Raw genomic sequence first — 14,959 nt, forward strand, 5'->3', positions numbered from 1 at the left:
AGGGGTCCTGGAGAAAGCCCCTCCCTCTGCTGTCTCCTTCACGTCTGGGCCCCTGGACGTCCTGGGTGGGAGGGAGGAGGAGGAAGCAGAAAGGTTAGGAATTGGGGAGGGAGGTGGGGCCCCCGGTGGAGAAGGGGCAGCGCCCCAGGGTCCACAAAGGAGCAGTAGTACCAGCCTAGAGTGCCCGAGGAATGAGGAAAGGGCAAAGGGCGGGGAGGGACCCGGAGGAGGAGGGGGGCCTGGAGGGTCGGAAGGGGCGGGAGGAGAACCCTAGGGGGTGGGGTGTCCAGAGGAGCAGGCGGGGAGGGCCGGGGCTGGGGCGGGGTCGTCGCGCCTCCGCCCGCCCAGAAACAAGATCCCGCTAATCCGCTGCGCCGACTGGTCGGACCACCGCGCTGCGTTCGGAGCCCCGCCGGGCAGCGGGGACCATGCGAGGGATGAGGCTGGCACTTCTGGCGTTGGCTCTGGCCACCTGCGGGGAGCTCGGTGAGGGGCGCGGGGCTGGTGCGGGACAAGTTCTAAGCAGGACTGGTGGGTGGGTCTGTGCTCTGCAGGACGCCCTCACCTGTGGACACTGCGTACTGGTACTGTCCTGTCCGCAGTGAAGGCACCTCAGGACAGAGCCGCTGGGACGAGGAGGACAGAGGGGAGTGGGAAGCTGTGTCCCACCAGTTCTGTCCAAGATGGGAAGGGACGCAACCGAGGGCTGGGTGTGTCCCGTGTGGAAGGACTGGTCCCTGGGCCCAAGTTGGACCGAGAAGGCCAGCCTCCCAGGTAGGGCAGAGCCTGGCCAGAGGGGCTTGGTACAGGGGGGGAGGGAGGCCCTGAGGCTGGGGGGAACCTGGGAGTGCCGGTGGGGAAGGAGAGGAGGGAAGGAGACCCAGAGGGGTCCCACAGTGGGGTGATTCCTGGACCTGGGGTCTGAAAGAACAATTGGGACCCACATCCTGGACCTGAGGGGCCCCAACTCAACAGGAAAGGAGTTGGGTGGTGTGGGCTAAGCCAACATGCTCTGCCCATTGTCCAGAGTGAGAAACTGAGGTCAGCCTGAGTCCCACAGAGGGGACACAGGGACCTGTGGCCTCCCTGCACACCTGGGCTGGGGCTTGGGCCACTTGGAGCCAGCCAGGTCCCTGGGCTCCTGGACTTGGACAGGGACACCGTGCAGGGAAGTGCAGTAGCTGGCAAACAGCTTACCCACCCGCACCACCCTTGGGGAGAGGACACTGTCCAGCTAGGACTTGCAGTCTCCTGAGCATAGCCAGTCACCCTGCACTCTGTGGACCTCCTTGCCTGACCCCTAACCCGTGTGCTGCTGAGGAAGTGGAGGGGATCCTTGCCTGTTCTCACCGAAGCCCTTCATCCCTTAGTGCCTCTTGCTGTGGCAGTGTCCAGGGCTTGGTCCCCTGTGCCTCCCAGCTGCTCGGAGTGGCTTTTCCCCACAGGTGGAGCCCACCTCCCCCAGGGCACCCTTGGCCTCTGGAACCCAGGGGTCCAAGTCAGAGCCTGGCCTGACTGTGTCATCTTCCCTAAGCTTTGGCTGGTGGGCAGCTGGCCCCTGGCTAGTGTCATTGTCCTCTGGGGACTGGCTGGGTATGGCATCACCTGTCTGGAGTTTGGGAGGGGCAGAGCCTGCTGACCTGCCCTCTCATCACCTCTCTCCAGCAATGGCCTTAAAATGCTACACCTGTCTCGAACCCACGGGTGTGTCCAGCTGCATCACCATCACCAACTGCGATGCCAACGAAACTATGTGCAAGACCACGCTCTACTCCCGAGAGATTGGTCAGTAGGCATTGGGTGGGGCAGGACTGGGACCCAGGGTCACAGCTGCCTCCAGCCCAGTCTCCCCTGGCCAGCTGGGCCCCCTGTCAGCATGAAGCCACCAGCTATAGGACCACTTGGGCCTTCTCCCTCCTTCCCCTCTTCCTCCTCCTAGTGAGTGAGGCCAGGAACCAACCGCACAACGCCCTGTGTGCCCCTGGCCCCTCACTCAGCAGGGACCACGGGGATGGGGGACTCTGGGGCTGGGGCTGGGAAGCAGTAAAGAACTGACCCTTAGGGCCAATGCCTCCTGTACTCCACAGTGTACCCCTTCCTGGGAGACTCCACAGTGACCAAATCCTGCGCCAGCAGGTGTGAGCCCTCGGATGTCGACGGCATTGGCCAGACCCGGCCAGTGTCCTGCTGCAACACTGAGCTGTGCAACGTGGACGGGGCGCTCTCCCTGGGCAGCCCCCACAGCCTGGCCCTCGCCCTCACGCTCACCCCGCTCCTGGGGCTCCTGCTGTAGAGCCCTGCCCACCCTACTGCCCCACCAGTGCCCGGCCCCACCCTCTGCCTTGAAGAAATACAGCTGCCTCCGGAACCCTGCCTCTGGGTCTCATTGCTGGGCACAGGCCTGCCCTGGGGGCAGGGAGAAGGGTCTCCTGGCATCTGACTTTGTCCCCATCCCTGTCCACATCTGTTTCTCCTCCTGTCTCTTGTGATGGGTTCAAGGTCCACTCCACAAGCAAGGATAGCCACCAAGTCTGGGACCCCATCCAGATCAGGCAGATCTTTGCCCCTCAGGCCCTTGGGGACCAAGGGGAGCCAGGTCAGGGTGGGCAGGGGTGGAGAAGATCTCCTGGGCCCCGCTCATTCACCCTGGCATCTGCCCGTCCTCCGACTCTGCAGACCCCCACTGGCCCTGCCCATCTCGTCTCCCTACTCCAGGGCCCTGCGTAAGGTGGCCCCCTCAGCCCCTGAGTGGTGTTTCCAGCCACACTGAGATGGGCAGGGCAGGCTGCCCCCTGGCCCTGCCTGAGTCCTCCCTGAGCCATGGCCCCTCTCAAAAGTTTCCTGCCTCTGGCTGGAGGGAGGCTCTGTCCCAGAGGAGGCTCCCATGGCTGGGCACACGAGGACATGCCTGTAGGAGAAGAGGTCCTGTGGGGCTCTGCAGTCCTGGGCCTGGGTGGAACCCACAGCCCAGTGAGTCCCACCACCAGCTCCAAGGCACAGCCCAGCATGGCCACCATCTGTCTGGAAGCTCCTGGGGACAGAACAAGGGCAGCTTCCCAGAATGGGGGTGGCATGGAGATAGAATGTCTAGTGCTGGCCTGGGTGCCCCCATCTGGGGCTGTGACCCTGAGCCCTGACTGTCAAGAGGGAGAGGTGTCCTGTCCACATCACCTGGCTTTTCTCCCATCACACACACACACACACACACACACACACACACACACACACACCCTGCGCGTACATATGTACTCCTCAGACTGCAGACCAGGCCCTGTGGTGACCAGAGTTCAGCCTGTGATCAGATCAGGCTCAGTCTGGAGCCAAGGATCAGGACTAAACCGTGACCATGGTCAAGCAAGGCTCAGTGTGTGGTGGGAAGGAGTCTGTTTTGTGGCACATGTGCCCTGGCACAGGTGTGTATGAGGCCTTAGGCCCAAGCCTTGGAGTTGTGCGCCTGACCTCAACCGCACTGGCTGAGAGCCTAACTCGGCACTGCTATCGCCTGAGCCCTTCAGCCCCACTGACTCACGGGTAGGGAAGGACGGCCAGAAAGTGAGTGCTAGGGCAAGGACTCCACCTGAGCCAGGCCTTACCACTATGGTGGCCTGGAAGTCCCACAGCCAGTAGGAACTGGACAGGACAGCAATTAGGGTAGGAGAGAAGGGAGGAGTTGGTGGCTCCAAATTTTGGCTGGAAGAGCAGACAGAAGCCGGCAGGGAAGGAAAGAGCTGAGTTCAGTCTGGTGGGCCTGGCCAACCCCAGCCCTGGTCTGATTGGTGCAGTGGGCTGGGCTCTGCTCCTCTCCTGGACCCTTCACCCTGGCCCTGAAATCAGGAGGGACAAGACCACCTGCCTGTCTCTGACCTCACTCTTGCACCGATTCTTGCCCTGACCAGCAGAGGGAGCCCCACCAGTGATTGCCCGCCCTGACTTTCCTGCCCAGGAGTGAGTACCCTGCCTCACCACCTTCAGGGCACAGATATCTGGGTCTCTGATGCAGACAGACATGCCCTCAGACTGCCTGGCAAGCCTGGGCTTGAGCCAGGGTAAGACCGGAGCTTAGCACCAGCCTCTAAGGGGAACGTGGAACCCACCCTGCTGTCCCCAGGGCCTCGATGGCTCCTACATGCCTTAGGTCCTGGCATCCACCTACGCATCCTCTTTCCATTTCTTACCCATCCACCCACCCTCCAGCAAATGCTGCCCAGTAGTCAGCACGGCAGAGCAGGTAGGATGCAGGAGTCCCAGGGGAGTGGGAACATGTTCCTCCACACAGGGAGCTGTCTGTCTAGCAGGCCCTCAGGCCAGGCAGGGAAGGGCAGGCGTGAGTGCCAGTGGCGGCGATGGCTCTGCCGCATGCTGAAGGAGTGGAGGGCAGGAGAGTTTCTGGGGAGAGCAGTGTGCGCTGCACTGGCATTGTAGCCAGTCCCTCTGAGTGGAAGGTACAGGGTGTGGCCAAGGAGGAGGAGCCAGGAAGCCTGGGGATGGGTGTGGACTGGCAGCCACCAGCTGGTTGAAGGGAACAAGCAGGGGCCCGTGGGCCGTCTTGGGAAAGAGGAGAGGATTGCTTTGGTTGCCTGGCCAGGCTGGGGAGTGACCCTGGAGATTGGGGGCTCCCCTGCCAGGGCAGGCTGTGAGAGGCGCAGTGAGGGCAGGGTCCCCCAAGTCTTGGAGGTTTACACACACCCTCTCCAGCAACCCGAGGACGAGGAAGATCATCAGGGTCACGGAGAGGAGAAAGGCCTCTTCCAGTGGAAACCCGACGGGCGTCCCCCCGTGTTGACGATCAACACCTGAGAAACGCCAAAGCCAGCCCACAAAGTAGATTTTATTTAAGAAACAGAACAGAGAGAGGAAGAGAGAGACTCCTCCAGAGAAGAGGGCTCCAGAGCTGGTGCCCGGGGAGTGGGGATGTCCCCTTTATAGATTTCAGGTCCTTCCCACCCTGCCTAGGTGACCAAAAGGGCAGGAGGAGAGCCGTCCAGGGGTGAGTGCTTGTGCTACAAACTGTGATCCTTCCCCTCCCCTGGAGGGTGTTAGCAATGGGGGTGTGTGTGCCCCCTCACGCTCACACAGTGTCATCTGTCCATTCTTCTTCTTTGGTAATCAGCTACCTGTCCTTTCTCCTGGTCTCACAGTCACCACAAGCAGCTGTCAAGACCAGTGCTCACCCAGGCCAGTGGAAAGCCTTGTCCCCAACTGCAGGGTCCCAGGCTCAGGGAGTGAACTGCCCTCCATGTCAACTCTACCCTGGTCTGGATTCAAACCTGGCCTCCCCATTGGTTCCACACCTGGGGCCACAAGGATGTGGGCAGAGGGGAGGGCAGCTGCTTAACTGGAATGATTTCTGCGCTGCACAGGGCGTCTGCCCAGGCATGGGGCTGCTTTCCCACCTCCAACCGGGTGCTGGCTCCGATGGCCACGGTGGTGCCCACCCTGCCTGCAGAAAGCTGCGAGTGCCCCTGTTCTGTCACTCCACCCAGCATCCTCCCTGCCATCCTGACCTCCGAGGTCCTCCCTCCTCAGGCACCCTCCCCTGGCGATGTGTCAGTGTCTCCTGTCCCCAGTGCCCAGGCCTGTACCTTTCCTTGGCACAGGGATACCCGTCTGCCCATGTGCTGCAGGTTCACCAGCACTGTGGGCTGCAGGGGGCTCACAGCTCCAAAGAGACCTGTCCTTTGCTGAGCACTAGCCAGTTTGCACAGTCACCCTCTGGAGCAGATGTCCCTCTGTCCAGTTTACAGATGAAGGAGGGAGACCAGAATGAGTGTCTTGGGGTAAACCCAGGCCACTCAGGAGGCCACTCAGGAGGCCAGGTGGAGCCAGCGTGGGGCTGTCTACCAGGCTTTGGAACCACACATTCCCTGGCGCCTCTCAGAATGTCTGGGCGTATTGTGGCCTCAGCCCAGGGACGAGCCGCCCCTGCTGCTGTCCCTGCACCTCCCCACAGGTGGCCCCATTGTTTGAAGTATCATTCTCTCCCTTGCAAAAACCACACCCTTTGCTTTCTTGCAAAGCCTTGTACAACTCCCTTCATCCACAAAGCCGGGACATTTCCACCCTGCAGCAGACAAACAGGAAGCCAAGGTCTGGAGGGGCAAGGGAGCCACCCAAGGCCACAGGGAGACAGCTGCAAGGGAAAAACTCCTAGGAACCTGCCCAGGAACCCTTTCAGCCTCCCATCCGCCACACAGAGTGTGACCCGCCTCTGCCACGGAGGACCCACCTTCAGCCTTCCAGGGAGCCACGTGCACACCTGCCCAGTGAGCTCCTCATCCACACTCCATTCCCACTTGTCTACTTACCTACCCCTCCATCACTCCACCCACCCACCCACCCATCCATCCATCATCTTCCGTCTACCCATCCATAGATACTCCTCTCCTTTCATCTCTCCACGCACGCACTTTCTCAATACCACCCATCAGAATGTCATTCTCCACCCTCTACCCATCAACCCAGCCATCCACCCATCTATCTATGCAGCCTCCATCTACCCATTCTCCCACCCATCATCCATTGACACACCACCCACCCATCCTCCATTCATTCACCCATCCATCTGGCCACACAGCCCACCACCGAGCAGGACCTTGAAGAACAGAAATGGAGGAGGCTGATCCTGGGAAGGGCTATGAAGGAGGAGCACCTGGGTGGCCTTATGACACAGGGAAGATGTGAGCCATCGGCTGGGAAACCATTGTCTACACTGTGAGGGGCCTGGCACAGGAAAGGGTGTGGACGTGAGTTGGTGTGTGGTAAGAGGTGGACAGTGAAGAAGGCCAGAGGGCTGGCAGAGCCCTGCTGTCAGGGGCCTAAAACTCACAAGCTCAGGTTTGGTCCAAAGGTCATCAGTTGGGAGAAGACGGGCAATGAGGAGGGGCCAGGCCGGGGCCCCACACCCAAAAGGGCCTACTGGCCAGCAGCACCCCCGTGCCACCCCCACTTTACTAGGCACGCGCCCTTTCCCACGTGGGTCAGGCCTCTGCTCTGTGGCACCAGGTGGAGACAGTCCAGGACCGAGGACACCTGCCAGGACCCGGGCTGGCCAGCTGGGCTGTGGTTCCTGTGGGGTCTCCCTGCAGCTGACCTACACCTGGGTCTGGAGGGCCTCCAAGGCACCTGTGAACCCCACGGGCAGAGCCAGGTGACACAGGGGGGTCTGCTGGAGGTGTGCCAGCACAGGGCAGGGCCACACTTCTCAGACTGGGGCTCCCAGGGAGGCCTCCGAGGGGTCCCGCCCCAGGAGGGTTGGTGAGTGACAACAGTTCCCGTGCCACCACCCAGTCCTGCCAGCCCTCCCCACTCTGCCCTGGGCCGCCCCACTGAGTCACGGCCGGATCCGCCGCCGCCCAGGCGCAGGAGCTGTGGGGGCTGGTATAAATCCTTAACATGGGGCCAGCCAGCCTCCCGGCGCCAAGCACCCAGGAATGGCCTCTTCCTGGGCCACGCGGCTGCTGCTCCTCGCAGCCTGGAGCCTGGGCTGTGGTGAGTAGTGGGGGAATCTGGCGGGACCCTGCCCTGGGCCTCAGTCTGCCCACCTCCTAGAGGGCGGGGGCTGTTGGGGGCTGTATGGCGCTCAGTGAGCCTCCAGAGCCCAACTGCACCCTGGGAGAGTGTCATGGCTCCACTCTCCTTGAAGGGAGACGGAGGCTGGGGTGCTAAGGTGCAGGGTTCACACCCGTCTCCAGCCCGCCCGCCCTCGAAGGAGCTCAGCAGGTGTCCTCCAGCCCCATCCTCCGGGCTCCAGGATGGGCTGAGCTGGCCAGGTGATGAGGTTCTGCTGCCCCCCCCCCCCCCAGGTGAGGCCTTCAGGTGCTACTCCTGCGAGCGGCCCACGCCCATTTACGCATGCAAAAACATTACCTACTGCAAGCTGGAGGACACGGCCTGCAAGACCACACTGGAGAAGGTGGAGAACGGTGAGGCTGGGCCCAGGGCAGGCCCCAGCACAGGGCGGGCCCACCTCTCCCAAAGGCCTCCCTGGGTGCACCTTGCTCCTCTTGGCCTGGGAGGCAGAGGGGCAGGAAGTGCAGGGTGGAGGCTTCCCATCTGAGAGGGGTGCCTGCAGCAAGGGAAGCTCAGCACCCCAGACCCCAGGCCCCAGGCACTGGGAGTGGGGTGCGCTCTGCTCAGACTGTTGGATGGTGCTGCTGCAGCCTCAGGGCTGGGCTCCCTCTCAGGCCCGGGCACCGCAGGTGCTCCGGGCACTAGTGCTATTATTAGAAAAACCTGTCACCGTTGAGGTTGGGGACTGGAAGGCTCCCAGATCTGGGACAGGAATGCCGGTGGGGTTGGAGGAGGTAGGAAGCAAAGGTGGTGGTCAGGAGCAGCAGGGGGGACACACAGAGCCAGGCAGGCACTGCAGTGGGTGCAGGCTCTGACGCCTGCCCACCCTGCAGAGTACCCCTTCGACCAGAGCCCCATGGTGACCCGCTCCTGCTCCGACTCCTGCCTAGCCACTGACCCCGACAGCATCGGGGCTGCCCACCCCGTCTTCTGCTGCTTCCGCGACCTCTGCAACTCAGCGGAGGCAGCCCAGCTGGGTGCTGGGACTCTGGCCACACTGGGAGCAGTGCTCCTCGGGCACCTCCTCTCCTGACAGGGCCTAGCACTGCTGGCGGCCACCTCTGCCTACACGTCTCCGTGAGCGGAGCTCACTGGGCCTCAGGCCACTCACTCTGTCCCCAAAACATGTAGAAAATAAATAAGCCAAGGGTGGAGATGAGTTTTGTCCTTCCTGGGCACTGAGAGCCCACAGAGGGGTCTTTAGGAGAGCTGAGCCCGCTTGGCCTGCTCCAGGCTCCCGACCCTCTTTTTTACCCAAGGCCTTTGGATCCATTTCCCAGATGGGGAGACAGAGGCGGGGCAGAAATGCCTTCTGGGTCACCCTTCCTGCAAACTAGCCCCACGTCTCAGGCCAGAACCTGTTCCTTAGTCCCAGGAAAACTCTTCCTAAGAAGCACCCCTCAAATCCTGGGGGTCAATGCTATCCCAGGGTGGAAAGGGTGTTAGGATCTGATTTTCCCCATGACTGGGGGGGGGGTCTGGTTCTGACCAGCCTGGCGGTGCCATCGATGCAGCCAGGGGAGGCAGAACAGGAGGTCACAAGAAGCCCCCCACCCCAGGTCTTCCCAGGGCAGATGCAACTCCACAGGCTTCAGTCACCCCTCTGACAATGGTCTGCTCATCACCTTGGGACAGCTGGGACAATCAGATGAGACTGGACAGTGCCAGCTTGTCTCCCAGACCCCATGGCCAAGACTGGTTCTGTGCCAGCCTGGACTTGTAGCAGTCCCAGTGAGCACCAGCCAGGGCTGTCTGGGGGACATACAGTCCTCAGGGCTGACCCCCAAGAGTGTGCCCTCAGGTTCTCACTCGGCCCTCGCCCCTCACAGCGCTCCGCTCCATCCTGGGGTACCCAGTGTTAGTGCCCTTTCCAGGCCCCAGTTCCCATCCGTGTCCTCGTGGCATTTTCTGGGTTCTGCCCAGTCTTGGGTCATCAGGCTCCGTAGGCCACCAGGGCATGACCCTGGGGTCCCTTTGGCACCTGCTAAGCGCTGATGAGAGCAGGCTGGCCTGCTTGGCACACACCCCAGGGCACAGGGAAGTAGCTGGGTGGTGGCGAGGCTCCTCTATCTGCCTGAAGGCACCCCTCTGGGCTCTCTGCGGGGCCGGCACCAGCAGTCCCCAGTTAGGATCATTCCCGCGTCACGGACCCCCAGTTCGCCCCGGGATCCTGGATCAGAGTCTAGGGGTCAGAGCCACAGCCTTGCCATGGGGACCGAGCAGATGTCACTCCCCCCAGAGGAATTGGGGATGTGCCTCCAGGCCCTTTGAGAGGCAGAGGAGGTGGGGATGGGAGAGCCTTGATGGTCATTCCCATCCCTGGGGCGGCGGCAGCGCGGCCAGCAGAGGGCGCGCGTCCAAGCCCGGGGAGTCGCCATAGTCAGGATCCCTCTGCGCACCAGAGCACTGCGGGACCTGGGGGAATCCACACCTCGAGCCTGGCTAAGCCTCCTGCCCAAGAGACGCAGGGTGCTCCGAAAGCCGTTGCTCTTGGTTGACCTTGAGAACGCTCACCTGCCCCGACCGCACACATGGATATAATATCTTATTTGCATCACTAAGCCCAGAATTCTGTCCAGGAGAGATGCTCCACCGACCCCAGGGGCAGCTGCTGAGCCAGAGACCCCTGGAGAGACTCCTCCGCACGGTGCCAAGCAAGGGCCAAGGCCCCATCCTGAGCATCCCCTGCCGGCCCCACTCCCAGCTCCCACCGACACTGGGTACCAGTGGCCCGATGCCCACCACTTCCAGTCTGGAGTTCTGCCCAGACTGCAGAACTGCCCTTGTTCAGAACTTGCCACATCCCAGCAGTGCCCCAGGGCGTCCTCTCCAGATGTCCCTCAGAGAGCCTTGAAAGGTCTAGCCAGAACCTTCCTGGACCCCTTAGATGAGGGGGGAAAGGCACTGAGTGGCCACCCCTGTGCAGTGTGCCCACAGGCTCACAGCAGGGTGCAGACAACAGAGCAGGGGGCAGTCTCTCCAGTCCCACTCCCCTTTCCAGGACTCCCTGGGCAGGCGGGCAGAGCACAGACATGGTGCATACCCCCACATTCACCTGCTCTGTCTTGGGGACCACTCCCCATCCTCAAAAGACCTGCACAACAGCTCCTATGCTGTCTCTCCTCCACCAAGGCCCAGTGGCCTCTGCCCCTAACTGCCACCTCCATCCTGTCCCAAGTCCCAAAGTTGAGGGTCCCCGACCCAGAATGGGGCATGACCTCTTGGAGCCATCCCTTGACTGGAAGGAACCAGGAGGCCTGGGCAGGTACCTGTGGTCCAGTGCAAGGCTCATGGGCCAGCAGGGCAGGGAACTTGGGGCAACTCCTGGTCTCGTGTTCTGCAGGAATTGGACAAGTCCTGCCCTGCCAGCCTGACCTCAAGCTCAAGGGTGGCCCAACACGCCTACACAGCATCCCCTGCCACCAGAAAACATCCTGGGAATGGGACCCCAGGGGGGTCCAGCCTTTGGAACCAGTTTTCCCAGCACACACACCTTTAAAACTCTTTAATCTTGTGCTTTCTTTAATTAAGACAAAAAGGTGCAGCTATGGCCAGAAGGGCAGCATGGGGCGGGAGGTGGCAGCTCCTGGGGGAGGCAGTTCTGGCCTTCCAGTGATGTCCTGACCCTGGGCTGGCAGGGCAGGTGTGGGGGTTCCCGGAGCAGGCAAACAGAGATCCCCACACCCAGCGCTCCTGGCCTCAGTACCCCAGCTAGACAGGGCGTGGCCAGAGCCTCGGGACCAGCCCCACTTGGTCCTGGGTTTTCTCAGCAGCTCTGGGTTGACCCAGGCCTCAGTTTCCCCCATTGTAAGGTAAGGGATTAGGCAGGAGTAGGCAGCCTGAGCCAGCTTCCAGTGTCCCCTAGGAAGGCCTGAGAGCAGCTGCCCAGGGACCTATATCACAGAGAATGCAAGACCCTTCCCTGACCCCAGTCCATGCAGGGAGAACGCTTAGAGTGGGGCAGGGTATGGGGCAGGCACAATTGGGGGAGAGAGGTGCTGTTGGCCCAGAGAGGGCAGGCTTCAGCCTGAGGTAGCACAGACCTAGTGGGTACAGATGGGTGCAGGTAGTTGAGGGTGCCCTTGCAGAATACCCCCCAGCTGTTCCCTCCCTAACCAGAACACTCCCAGCAACCCTTCTGGGAACCTTTGGGCCACAAACCCCAGTTGCCTGCCCTGCCCTCCAACCCAGCCTGGAAGGAGAGGCAGGAGACCAACGCTGCACCAGGGGACCCTGTTCTCTGGGGCAGGTGCAAGGCTCATGGGCCAGCAGGGCAGGGAGGCCAGCTGGGAACTTGGGGCAACTCCTGGTCTCATGTTCTGCAGGAATTGGACAAGTCCTGCCCTGCCAGCCTGACCCTAAGCTCAAAGGTGGCCCAACCCGCCTACACAGCATCCCCTGCCACCAGAAAACATCTGGAATGTTCCCTCCCAAGTGCTTTCCACCACCACCCCAACTCTACTCCCCTCCTGAGCCCGAGCCTTACTGGGGGCCAGAGGCAGCAGGCTTACAATGCTGTCCCTGCAGAGGGCCAGGCGCAGAGCCCATGCCCAGCACTGCTCTGGCCACTCCTGCTGTCCCTCTGCTCCAGGTACATCCCCTACCTGGAACTATGGGATAGTGGCCTTACTACAGGGACGATCAGGGCCCCCTCTGCCCATCCATCCCCAACTAGCAGGCAAAACTGGGTCAGGCACCAATGCCACTCCATTGTGTCCAGCATGGGGCCCAGCAGAGGGTGTCAAGCAGGTGAAGGGGACTATGGTGGTCACAAGGTCACTCCAGCTGGAGCCCAGCCTGGCCTGCCCATTTTGTGGGAAAGGCCAACTGACCAGCTGGGTAGGTAACCAACTGCCCCTAGGCGGAAGCTGATGGGCAGGCAGTGGAGGAAGCGGTCACTGGTCCTTGATGACATCACTGAGTCCACTCTCAGCCCGAAGCAGCTGGCTGCTGGCCTCATTGTAGGTGATCCAGTGCTGCAGGTCCTCTGGCAGCTCAGGGGGCTCCACCTGCAGGACAGGAGGGTGAGGCTCCGGGGGTTCCACCTGCTGCTATGGGGATGCGTGAGGGGTACAGCCCAGGGTCCTGTACCAGCCAGGCTGCTGCCCTCCCGTCACTGGGCCTCTGCCCATGCTGTTCCCAGGCATGTGACCTTCCTTGAGGCCCCTGCCTGTCACCTACTCAATCCCCAGGCCCCTCTGAGCTCAGAGATACAACCTAGCTCTCTAGATACAACCCCGCCTCTGCCAGGCCTGCCTCCCCAGAGCCAGGTGGAATCCTGGAGGCCATTAGAAGACAGCGTGCGGGGCAGAGGCTTTCTGGGAGCCCTTCTGTTCCTCAAGCACCAAGAAGACCCAACTTAATCTCCCAGGTCAGCTCTGGGCCTGTCCACTGTGTCCCCGTCCCTCCCTGCACACTCTTATGGATGAGGTCAGATGCCTTGCAGGGCTTCAAGAGCTGCCAGAATGAAGGCAGGAGCAGGTGCCCACCCCACCTCAGGACAAGCAGCCAGCCACACGGTGGACTGGGCCAGGACAAAGTGTCCCACTCACAGGGCTAGTCCAGGCAGGGCTGGGGCTGGGGTTGCTCTCACTTCTAGTACTGATTTGGGAGTCACCTCAATAAAGATAAAACCAAGGGTCTGGTCATTCTGCAGCCCTAGGCAGTACCACTTTCTCTGCACCCAATTCCCCAACTCAGATACAGCCCCTCATAAGGGTGGGACTGTCCCTCCTGTGCTCTGGAGGTGCCTGTCTGATGCGAGAGGGTGCACGAGGGTGAGCAGATCCTGGCATCTTTCAGGAGACAGTCTGTGGCAGAAACCATCTTGGCAACCATGACTGCCCTGGCCATCCCCTGGGCCAAGGTTGCCTGGCTGCAGCAGCCTGCTGCCATGGAGCAGGCCCTGGGAGGGGCCTTCAGCCCAGGAAGGTGTAGGCCTCCCTTCTCCAACTGTGGAAGGCAGAAAAGCTGCGGCCTTCCAGGGTCAGTCCAACCCCATCAGGACCAAGCCCTTTAGCTCTAAGCTGTATGAAAGGGAGGCTCAGGTCCCCCCAAACTCCCAGCAACCACCTTTAACTGCCTTATCCATCCCATGTTCAGAACCAAGAACCAGAGGTGGGGGCTCATTACTCCAGGCCACCAGTACCAAGACTTGGACTCCAGGTCAGAGGCCTGGTCTGACATCTGTTTTTGAAGGGGTAATGGGTAAGGAAAACCGTGAGGGGCTGAGCTCAGGAATGGCTAAGCCTGACTGTGAAGAGTTGATCCTGGGACCCTGGGACCCCCAGAACATGGGCACGGGTGAGGAAGGCCCTGAGCCCTCAGTTAAAGGCAAGAAAGGGTACAGTGCTGGGCGGGGTACTCCAGGAGAAGCAGATGGCTGGCCTTCCCTGGGGGAGAAGGTCGGAGACGAGGAGCCCCGGGGGTCGTGCCACGGGTCGGGGGCTGCTCACCCTGCGTTTGCACAAGTGCTGCACGACGCGCTCGGGCGAGGTGCCCAGCACGTGCTGCCGGGAACGCAACAGTGCGCACAAGAAGCCGTCGCGCAGACTGACAAAGCGCGCCTCCAAGTAGAAGGCGCGGTCGTCCCAGCCTAGCAGGCGGGTGCGCACCTCGAAGGGCTCAAACAGGCGCAGCGAGCGGCGGTAGCGCGCACACGAGGCGGCCAGCACGGCGTGCGCCCCCAACTCGCGCAGCGCCCCAAGCACACCGCAGCGAGTCAGGTGCGCAGCGCGCGCAACGTCAGCCTCGCGCAGGTAGCGCGCGTTGTTCATGTGCAGCAGCAGATCCAAGTCCGAAGGTAGCACGCGGCCCGCATAGCGTTGCTCCGCCAGCAGGTCGCGGACGCGCGGCTGCAGCAGGCGCGCGCGCAGCACAGCGCACGGCACGCGCACCAGGTACCAGCCATCCAGCAGCGCGAAGAAGGAGAGTGCCAGGGCCAGCGACGCCACCAGCAACCCCAACATCGCGGCGTGCGGCGGAGCCTGCTATGCGGATGCCAGCCGGAGCCGCTACGCCGCTGCCCGCCGCCAGCAGCTTGGGAGCCAGCAAGCGCCGCGGCTGGAGCCAACCACCGCGCGAGGCCGGTTGAGGGGAGGCGAACCGGAAGCCGCGGGCAGGAGCCCGCCTACAGCTCCCGGCCCCCCCTATCCGCGCTCGGTGGTCGGTTCCGCGTCCCCCGCCGACGCCGCTTTCGCTTTTCGTGGGGCGGGGCTGGGCGCGGCAGGGAAGGGCCAGCCTGGGCGAGGCGCGCTGGGCACCATAGCGACACCCGGCGGCCGCTCCCGGCACTGCGGGAGCAGAGGCGGCGGCCGCGGACCCAGCCACGCAGGCTCCGGTTGCGAGTCCCGAGCCGGTGTCTCTCCAGTTCTTGAAGAGGCGTCCTGAG

At 62.2% G+C, this 14,959-nt stretch overlaps 3 protein-coding genes across 3 annotated transcripts; 2 read left to right on the top strand and 1 right to left on the bottom strand.

Annotated features, from left to right (window-relative positions):
- Positions 1-387: 387 nt before the first annotated feature.
- Positions 388-2,324, top strand: Lypd2 (LY6/PLAUR domain containing 2). The gene is made up of 3 exons (XM_027946235.3): positions 388-486; positions 1,666-1,785; positions 2,088-2,324. The coding sequence occupies exons 1-3, from the start codon at positions 429-431 to the stop codon at positions 2,291-2,293; spliced, it is 384 nt and encodes a 127-aa protein (XP_027802036.1). The 5' UTR covers positions 388-428; the 3' UTR covers positions 2,294-2,324.
- A 5,106-nt stretch (positions 2,325-7,430) lies between these two features.
- Slurp1 (secreted LY6/PLAUR domain containing 1) lies at positions 7,431-8,602 on the top strand. Its single transcript, XM_027948336.1, has 3 exons — positions 7,431-7,488; positions 7,803-7,922; positions 8,403-8,602. Exons 1-3 carry the CDS (start codon positions 7,431-7,433, stop codon positions 8,600-8,602), a joined length of 378 nt encoding a protein of 125 aa, XP_027804137.1.
- A 2,471-nt stretch (positions 8,603-11,073) lies between these two features.
- On the bottom strand, positions 11,074-14,739 carry Them6 (thioesterase superfamily member 6). The gene is made up of 2 exons (XM_027950837.2): positions 14,025-14,739; positions 11,074-12,578 (listed from the first exon to the last, which is right to left on the bottom strand). The coding sequence occupies exons 1-2, from the start codon at positions 14,535-14,537 to the stop codon at positions 12,465-12,467; spliced, it is 627 nt and encodes a 208-aa protein (XP_027806638.1). The 5' UTR covers positions 14,538-14,739; the 3' UTR covers positions 11,074-12,464.
- Positions 14,740-14,959: the final 220 nt, after the last annotated feature.

This window comes from Marmota flaviventris, chromosome 15, assembly GCF_047511675.1.
Source record: "Marmota flaviventris isolate mMarFla1 chromosome 15, mMarFla1.hap1, whole genome shotgun sequence".
In the NCBI taxonomy this organism is placed as follows: Eukaryota; Metazoa; Chordata; class Mammalia; order Rodentia; family Sciuridae; genus Marmota; species Marmota flaviventris.

Coding starts and splice junctions, on each gene's coding strand:
- Them6 (XM_027950837.2), bottom strand. CDS start 14,537: ATGTTGGGGTTGCTGGTGGCGTCGCTGGCCCTGGCACTCTCCTTCTTC. Junction 12,579..14,024: donor AGCACTTGTGCAAACGCAGG/GTGAGCAGCCCC, acceptor CCTGTCCTGCAG/GTGGAGCCCCCTGAGCTGCC.
- Slurp1 (XM_027948336.1), top strand. CDS start 7,431: ATGGCCTCTTCCTGGGCCACGCGGCTGCTGCTCCTCGCAGCCTGGAGC. Junction 7,489..7,802: donor AGCCTGGAGCCTGGGCTGTG/GTGAGTAGTGGG, acceptor CCCCCCCCCCAG/GTGAGGCCTTCAGGTGCTAC. Junction 7,923..8,402: donor ACTGGAGAAGGTGGAGAACG/GTGAGGCTGGGC, acceptor CCCACCCTGCAG/AGTACCCCTTCGACCAGAGC.
- Lypd2 (XM_027946235.3), top strand. CDS start 429: ATGCGAGGGATGAGGCTGGCACTTCTGGCGTTGGCTCTGGCCACCTGC. Junction 487..1,665: donor GGCCACCTGCGGGGAGCTCG/GTGAGGGGCGCG, acceptor ACCTCTCTCCAG/CAATGGCCTTAAAATGCTAC. Junction 1,786..2,087: donor GCTCTACTCCCGAGAGATTG/GTCAGTAGGCAT, acceptor TGTACTCCACAG/TGTACCCCTTCCTGGGAGAC.